This window comes from Poecilia reticulata, unplaced genomic scaffold, assembly GCF_000633615.1.
Source record: "Poecilia reticulata strain Guanapo unplaced genomic scaffold, Guppy_female_1.0+MT scaffold_351, whole genome shotgun sequence".
NCBI lineage: Eukaryota > Metazoa > Chordata > Actinopteri > Cyprinodontiformes > Poeciliidae > Poecilia > Poecilia reticulata.
This window is the reverse complement of record NW_007615122.1, coordinates 13037-22447: the sequence shown is the minus strand read 5'-3', so window position 1 is coordinate 22447 and position 9411 is coordinate 13037. Positions and strand designations below refer to the sequence as shown.

The window sequence follows — 9411 nt, the reverse complement described above, 5'->3', positions numbered from 1 at the left end:
ACTCATGTCCTGAAGAACCTGCAGCCTGTTGAGCTCAGAGAAAAACTCAGTGGTCTGGATTTTTTCAGAHGAAGCTGAAGTTGGTTTCTGATTGAATCTTCTCATTAAAGAAATGTCTAAAGGGCGATTCCGCCTAATTTTTTCCACTACCTTCAGCATCTTAAATCGACTTTAGTTATAAAACTATAACACCTAGAGCAGTGGTTCTTAACCTTTTTTGAGGTACCGAACCCCCCAGTTGCATACGCGCATTCACCGAACCCTTCTTATTACCCCCCCAGTCTGGACCACATGAGGAATGAACTCCTCCTTCACTGAAGTTTCTATTATTTTGTTGTTATTTCCAGTTTTAGTTTTTGTTTCCTCTCATAAAAGATACTGAAGGTAGTAAAAAATTAGGTGAAATCACCCTTTATTGAAGCTCCACAAATCAGATGAATGTTTTACAACCCACAAACTTGGTTTTAAATATTCTACGATTACTGGAAAATAATCTAGTCCAGATTTGTAAAGTCTATGTGTTGCCCAGATGCGTAAAAAGTGGTGAAATCAACATTTAGTTAAGTTTCACAAATCCGATGAATGTTTCAAAAATCACACACTTGGTTTTAAGTAATCTGATATTAAAGCAGAATAATCTAGTCCAGCTTTGAGGAGTCCAAGTGTGAAATGTTTTAACAGATAAAAGTTACTGAAGTTAGTGAGGACTTAAGTGGGATTGCCCGTTCACCATTTCCCAAATTGGAAATTGTGATCAAAAAACAAATTCAGTTTTGATTTTTTTTTTATGAATGTTTGCTCAATCTAATACCTCTCCTATTTTTCATGCCAATGGCTTTCATTTAATATTTTGTAAAAACAAAACAAAAAAGACTGACTGAGAATTAAACTCAGCCAGCATTAATGTCTCATCATCCCTCTTCTGCTCCACACTGGCTAGATCCACACTGACCTGCTTTTCTACTAGCGCTGTTGGTCAAACCAACTCGCTCCTGATTGGTCAAAACAACATGGTCCATCCAATAAAATAACAGAATAAGAAAGAATCAACTGCTTATAGCTGCAATATGCAACTTTTATAATTTTTTATTTTTTTCCATATTAGTTGAACTGTGGTGGTGAAAATTCACCAGGGATAACTGCAGCCTTGACAGAATTGTCAGGGATGGTTTGGCCAGGAGTGGACTGAGGCTGGAGTCAGAACATCTGGATCCTCTACACTCAGACGGCCCCTACACGAGCTACAGGCATCCTACATGGGCCGAGGAGAACCTCCACTTTGTTACAGCAAACACACACCATGACCACCAGCTGGTCTTGAGCTAGCATAGCCTTGGTCTCTCTTTCTCTTACACACAGCAGCCTGATTGAGATTTATTCCGTTTTCTTCTTATTACTTGTTTGTGTGAAGGAAAGAGGAGACCAGCTGCACAGGCAGGCTGCGAAATGTGAAGCAGGTGATCAGTTTGTGTGATCGGCAACAAGAGACCGTGATCGGCGATCACCAATCATACACTTTTTCACGAAAATCAGCCGATTATGATCGGTGGCTGATTGATCGGCACACCTCTAATAATTAAAGATTATACTTTAATGATTTTATTAGATAGAGAAAACAAACCTCAGACTCTTCACTTTACTGACTGAACTCTCCAGAATCTCCAGCAGAGGCTTCATATCAGAGTCTCCAATGGTTCCAGCTCTCAGTATGATCTCATTTATTTCCAGTTCAGTCAGATCTGGGTTGGACTTCAGAGCTGAGGCCACAACTTCACATTCAGCCTGACGGAGCCTACAGCCACCAAATCTGAGATTAGAGGAGAAATAAAGTCAGTTCTAATAAATTCAATCAGGATCATAAACAGTCTAAAATATGATAACAGTTATGTCACCATCTGATCAACATCTGGGGCCTCATGTATAAAGATTGCGTACCCACAAAAAATGTGCGGCGGGGTACATTTAAAAACAAGTCGGCATGTATAAAAATTAATGCGGTTTGTGTAAATATACGCAAACTCTTTACCTACAGTAAAAATGTGAGGCAGCCACTCAAACATTTTTTTGTGCACAATAAACTACAAAGTGCCAAAACTCACCTGAATACATTGAAAGCTGACTCCATCCAGTGTTATTTAGACCAAGAAGCATTGAACTGATGATTTATGCGAGTAAACAATAGTTTATTGTTTAAACATAAACTAAGAAAATGAACCACATTTGTCCTCAGACAATAACGTAACACACACACAAACACACACACACAAATTAAATAAAATTAAGATAAAAGGATGAGAAAACCTCACTCAAATGTAAATAGCAAATTTTCTCAGTTTTTGTAACGTAAAGATGAAATGGTCTGTGCGCCGAAACGCATGAAATGCATGTTATCTGTGGGGTAATTTCATTCTCTGAAATTAATAAATTACACTGAAAAAGAAAACAGAGTCGGATCAGCAGGTTACCTCCAATCAGGTCAGGTTTGGTTATTCTTAAGGTGATCAGGGTGTGTAGACAATTACACATAAGTACACACACAACTATCATGAGTAGCTGCACAATGGAGTGCCATATAATTGTGGAATGTTTTGGTTCTGATGGAGAACATTGCTAGTAGAAGGATTTGGATGCAGAATTTGTTTAGAGACCATGTTGATCTACTGGGAAATGTTGATAAAGTTTATCAGCACTTAGCTCTGGGCAGAAGAAGGAGCCATGTAACATGGCGGTAAAACTGAAGCTATTGACAAGTCGAGGCAGTCATCCTTCAATCAAGCCAATCAGCTTTGTGAATGTGCTTTTATGAATAGAAAGCATCTCCATTCTGTAAATGTGCAACTTATACACACTATTCTTCCATTGAGAATCCAGGCTCAGGCATTACTGGATCGGGGATGATCTTCGTCTACTTTGAAAGTGTATGTTGCTGCTATTTCTTGTTGGCACATTGGGCTGAATGGTTGTTCGGTGGGCTGAGACAAGAGTGTTGTACCCTTTTTAAAAGGTGCTCGGCATTTGGACCCACCCAACCCTCCTGTGGCACCGGCGTGGGACCTTTCTCGGGTCCTTGAGGCTCTTCAATCCTACCCATTTGAGACCTTGGCATTTGCAGACGTCAAATGGCATCAAATGTCATTAGCACCCGAACTGCACATGTGCAAGAAGGGTTTCTGCAAAGCGTTCGGGGGAAATGCAGGCTCTCTCAATAGCTGAGCCCTGCTGCTGGTAGAATCCTGATAACTCAGGTGTTACACTGTGGCCTGATGTGGCATTTATTCCCAAGGTGTCACTGGCAGCAGGCAGTACCCACTTCGCTCCATCTTGCCCGGTTTTACACCAGAGGCTCCTCTCAACCACTGTGCGCTTATTTTATTCTTGAGGCATATATCAATGCCACTGCATCTTTCTGAAAGACAGATGGCCTTTTTGTTTGCTATGTGGGCTCACAGAAAGGTCAGGCTCTTTCTAAGCAGTGACTTGCACACTGGGTTGTGGATTTGATTGTTAAGGGCTGTGCCTTGCAGGACTGCCCACTGCCAACAGGAGAGAAGTACCACTCTACGAGGGGCATGTCGACCTTGTTTGCTGCCATGACTGGGATTGTACATTTTATGCCGTGCGGCTTCCTGGAAATCACCTAGTACCTTTGTTCAGTTTTACAGGGTGAATGTGACTGCGCCCCATCCCTTTCAAGGAATTCTGGAGCAGCATACCTCTACATCACATTAGGGTGAGTGGTATAGTGGTTGTTCCTTGAAAGTTGCAGATTCCCTGTGACCTTGTTGACATAAGTCATCCAGTGCTGAAGCACCGCCTCTGGCAGTCAGTAGGGACGGAATAGAATGAAAGTTACTACAGTAGCTACGGTTCTTTGAATCCTGGATGATCGCCAGAGTGCTTGGTCCCTTGGAATCCTCGAGAGAAGGTTGAGGGATTGAGTGCCAGGTGTCATGTGACTATGAAATCATGTGGGTTCCTGGCAGGTCACAGGAAACCTTGTTGTCGTTAACACACGAACTGCGCATGTGCTTCAGTGCTTGAAGCACTGCCTCTGGTGGTCATCCAGGATTTATTGAACCGTAGTTACAGTAGTAACTTTCATTTCCATGGCAAACAACAGCAGTAATAGGGTTTATTAAAAATTTTACATTAAAAAAAAGATCATAAAATGTGATCTTTCATTGGAGCAGTGGCCCAATGAGAGGAGTTTAAAGTTAAAATGTGTCTTTGGCTGATTGGATTTTTCAGAGAAACCTGAGATGTTCTCAATACTTCCTATTCATGTTAAAATAAAAACTGAATAAAACAACTTTCCATGCTAGAAATGTCTAAAAATCGAAAGCTGCCGCTGTCATAAATGAACTGAATGTTTAGTTGTTTGAATGGATAAAATATTCCAAAGGACAAAGGAAGTAGTTAAAGGCCAAAAATCCTTCAGTAGCAACTTGAAGAAAAAAGAAGAAACATGAGGACAATAGTGCTGAATCAGCATTTACACAATGAAAACATCTGGACTCACCGTGCCTTTCTGCAGTTCCTCACAGCTGGAACCAGTCTCCGTCGTCCATCCCATGATGTGTTGTACTTCTCCAGGTCCAACTCATCCAGAACCTCTGACATCTGCAGCATGAAGGCCAGAGCTGAACAGTTAGTCACTGAGAGATGCTTCCCCGAATCCAGCAGCTTTTGGATCTCCTGAGTAAATGAGACGTCATTCATCTCTACCAGACAGTATAAGATGTTGATGCTTCGGTCAGGAGAGATTCTACCAGTGTTCATCTCCTTCAGGTTGGTGATGATTCTCTGGATGATTTCTGGACTGTTTTCTGTCTGACCCAACAGATCCTCTAAGAGTCTCTGGTTGGACTCCACAGTGAGACCATGAAGGAAGCGGACAAACAGGTCCAGGTGGCCATTTTTACTCCAGAGGGATTTCTTCATGACTTTCTCCATGAAGTTCTCCAGAGATGTTTCATTGTATTCTTCTCCCAGGAACGTCTTGATCACCTCTGAGTTCCTAGTGGTGAAACAGCGGAGCATGTAGACTGCAGCCAGAAACTCCTGGATGCTCAGATGAACAAAGCAGTAGACTGATTTCTGAAAGATCACACTCTCTCTTTTGAAGATCTCTGTACAAAGTCCTGAGTACACCGAGGCCTCTGTGACATCCAGACCACACTGCTCCAGGTCTTCTTGGTAGAACATGATGTTTCCTTTCTCCAGATGTTCAAACGCCAGCCTCCCCAGCTTCAGAAGAACTTCCCTGTCAGCCTCCATCAGCTCCTGTGGACTTGTCTCATGTCCTCCATGGTACTTGTTCTTCTTCTTCTTTGTCTGGACCAGCAGGAAGTGAGAGTACATGTCAGTCATGGTCTTGGGCAGCTCTCCTCTCTGCTCTGAGGTCAACATGTTCTCCAGAACTGTAGCAGTGATCCAGCAGAAGACTGGGATTACACACATGATGTGGAGGCTCCTGCAGGTCTTGATGTGGGAGATGGTTCTGCTGCACAGCTCTTCATCACTGAACCTTTTCCGGAAGTACTCCTCCTTCTGGGCATCGGTGAACCCTCGTACTTCTGTTATCCTGGAAATACATGAAGGAGGGATCTGATTGGCCGCTGTAGGTCTGGAAGTTATCCAGACGAGAGCCGAGGGAAGCAGGTTCCCCTTGATGAGGTTTGTCAGCAGAACATTGACTGATGACTTCTGTGTGACATCAGAAACCAGCTGACTGTTGTTGAAGTCCAGTGAAAGTCTGTTTTCATCCAGGCCATCAAAGATGAAGAGAAGTTTGCATTTAGCCAGCTGCTTTGCTGGGAGCTTCTGGAGTGTTGGATGGAAAACATGGAGCAGTGAGAGAAGACTGTGCTGCTCAGCTCTGATCAAGTTCAGCTCCCTGAATGAAAGCAGAACCACCACACTGACATCTTGGTTCTCCAAGCCCTCTGCCCAGTCCAGAGTGAACTTCTGCACTGAGAAGGTTTTTCCAACACCAGCAACGCCGACCGTCAGAACCACTCTGATGGCTCCAGGTTGGTCAGGGAAGGTTTTAAAGATGTCATGGCACCTGATTGGAGAGCCATGGAGCTTCTGGATCTTGGAAGCTCTCTCCAGATGCTTCACCTCATGCTCTGTGTCCACCTCTTCACTCAATGCCTCTGTGATGAAGAGATCAGTGTAGATCCTCTTGAGGAGGGTTCTATTTCCTATTTCATCACTTCCTTCAGTGACATTTTCACATCTTGTCCTCAGACTGATCTTATGTTCCTCTACAACCTCCTGCAGACCAACATCTGCTGAAACACAGAAGAAAAGAAAGCTGAAGTAAAAAACATGATTTATTGATAAAGTTGGAACTAAACCATCTGGAACATTGAATGCAGCAGTTTTATACAATATCAGCTCTTCAGAATGTGTCCATTGTTCTGTTTTTACTGTTTCCATCTGACTTTTTCCAACAAATAACAGCTTCCAAAGAGGAAGGGAGACAAAAAAATGTTTCTTCCCAACATTTTACAGCCTTTTCCAGCATTAATGAAGAAAAAGCTCTAATCTGCCGGAGAAATAGCGGATTGCATCGCTAGTTTAAACAGCTTTTCTCTTTCAGAGTCTAGATTGGATTTTTTTTTAAAGAACAATTACAGACTGGAAACGACATTGGACTGATTTGGCCCAACAGATTCAGAATCATAATGTTATTGTCATTGTCAGAAAGACAACAAAATTGCAGTTCCAGTACAACCATCCATTACACAACAACACGAGGGGTGGGTGGGGCGTTTATGGTCGGAAGTGGGAGAGGGGGTGTCGCGGCCTTCTAGTTTCCAAAAAACAATATTCCAACAAAAGGCCGTGGGTGTTAACAGGTGGTTTTTGATTTGAAAGCACTTTCGACTTAATTTGTTTGAAAAAATATATTCTTTATTTCTTGTAAAAAATTAGCAACAAAATAATTACCAAAAATGTCCTACAACTTAGCCAAAAATGAAAATAAACTTAATGTGACGATTCAAGTACGAAAAAGTGGAACGTGAAAAATGGAAAGAGGTCAAAAAATCATTTACAATAAACCTCCCGTCCACACACCAAACAATGCTTCAACCAAGCACCCGGTGTGTTTTTAATTACTCAAATTAATGGGGGGATTTAACAAATTACCAACATAGTCTAATCAATTCAAATATACAAATTCACTACAGATTATGGATCTAAACTAACTTAAATAAATTCTAACTTCCCAAAATAAAAAATAAATTAGTAGAAATTACAATTTGCAAACTTTACATAAATGGCCACAACAGGGGAGATAGTTGGCTGAATTATTACATGTTGCATTCATACTGTAAATATATACCGTAATCTGTGATATATTGTCTGAGTAAATAAAGATTTCTGTCTCTCAGACATCCCTTCGCTCTTTTTGTTAAAGTAGTTTTACAGCAGGCTGTTTTTATTCACTTTGTGACTTCATGCATCAAAATTACATCCAGCTTTAAGATGTTCAGTTTTAATGCATTTATCAGAAAGGGCTGAAAACAGAGCCACTCCAAAGCAAATCCTGTAGGTTGTTGGGTTGATCATGTAACACTGATGATGTGATTAGAGAAACTAGAATACATTGGAGAACACAGTTGGACCAGAACCATGTTCAGCTACAGGAGCAGTGATGGGTGGGGGTGTATTAATGACCACTGACCAGAGAAAACATTTAAACTGCTGGTTTACCATTTGTTAGCAAAACAAACATTTGGCATAAAGTTCAACAACTTAAAAAGCATACAACTATTTCCTTGTTTTATTTTAGGTTTTTCAGTTATAAATCCTTCTTATTTGTTAAACTTACAGTTGTTTATTAAAAGTAAACTATTATCACAACCTAAGTAATCTTTTCTATTTAAGTTCAAGTTGCTGCTTTTGATTTACAGTTTTATATTTCAAATCTGCTTGAACTATCTCAGTGTAGCTTTAACACCATAAAAAAAGCAAGAAACTGCAAAAACGTCTTTCTCAAAATAAGTTTAAAAATATGAAAAACAATCTCTATGGAGATTTATCAATATTCAAGAAATATGGACTTAAAGCAAGTTTCTATATGTTGCTGAAAAGTTACCTGCATGTTTTTGTCTTATTTCAAGTTTACTGGGATATTTACAGTTGAAACTAAACAAAATATGGCATTTTCTGGACTGTACACCTACAAAGTTTTTTTCAAAAACCGGAAACGTGCATGTGATGTGGTGGCGCAGGGGTTAAGCACAACCCATAAATGGCTGTCTTAGTCCTCGATGCAGCTGTCGCAGGTTCGATTCCTGGCCTTGGCGACCTTTTCTGCATGTCTTCCCCCTTCTCTCATTACCCACTTTTCAGTCAATTAACTATCAAATAAAGGCCACTAGAGCCAAAAAAATCTTTAAAAAAAAAACAAAATCGGTAACATACATATATAAGCTGCACCGTGATATAAGCCGCTGATATTTCCACCGCTCTCGGTTTTTCACAAGGACGCAGCAGGGCTGTATCCTTAATAAGTCTGCTATTATGGACGCAGCCCTCCGTCTCCAACGCTGAACCACGGATTCGTTCACGCCGAGTTTACGTGCAGCGGTTCTATTTCCCTCCTGCACTGCCAGATCGAAAGCGCTCAACTTAAGAGCTGCATCATATGATCATATTCTGTGTGTGGTTTCTATGATGAGGGGGTATGAGTTTAAAAACATTTCTGAGTCGTGCTTGTTGCTAGCATGTGCTTGTTCCAAATGAAAATTAGCGTTTTCTTCTTTGATTTCCAATTTTGACTTCCAATGATTCACTTCCTGCTAAAGAGCCCCCTGGTGGTTAAAGAAAAATCCACAGAAAAGCTGCACCGGGCTGTAAGCCGCATGGCTCAAAACGTGGGAAAAAAGTAGCGACTTATAGTCCGAAAAATACGGTATTTGGCAATTACCAGCATAACAGTTGCAAAAATAGACAATAATTTAACAAGCGACTGAATAAACCTTTGTGTCAAATTGTTCCTTTAATGATCCTGAAGGGTTAGAGGCCACTGCTACTTTCGCACCAAATTATGGCTAAATCATACCAGTTCTGATGGAAACAACATCCATCAGAGGAAGCAGCTCCTGTTAGTTTAGGTTTTAGGGCTGTCTGGGTTTTGGTTCGCCTCTTGCTTTTCATTGATGGAATGCAACTCAGCAAAAATTTACAGAGTTTGATTGAACTTTCAATTCAGGAAATAGCAAAAGGTGCCACCTATTGTTTCCACTTTGAGCATCGTTAATCTGCTTGAGTTTAAAAGCTAAAATACTTAAACTCTTAAAATGTGGTCTAGATCAGTGTTTTTCAACCACTGTTCCGCGGCACACTAGTGTGCCGTGAGTGATCGTCAGGTGTGCCGTGGAAATTATTCAATTT

General features: G+C 41.0%; 1 protein-coding gene across 1 annotated transcript in view; it reads right to left on the bottom strand.

Moving 5' to 3' along the window:
* Window positions 1-9411, bottom strand: part of LOC103460938 (protein NLRC3-like) — a gene marked incomplete at its 3' end in the record, with an annotated part of 19506 nt that overhangs the window by 2098 nt on the left and 7997 nt on the right. The window contains exons 5-6 of the mRNA XM_017303538.1: window positions 4520-6293; window positions 1622-1807 (exon numbers count right to left, since the gene is read on the bottom strand). Of these exons, the coding sequence (XP_017159027.1) occupies window positions 1622-1807; window positions 4520-6293 (1960 nt within the window). The remainder of the gene's footprint in view (window positions 1-1621; window positions 1808-4519; window positions 6294-9411) is intronic.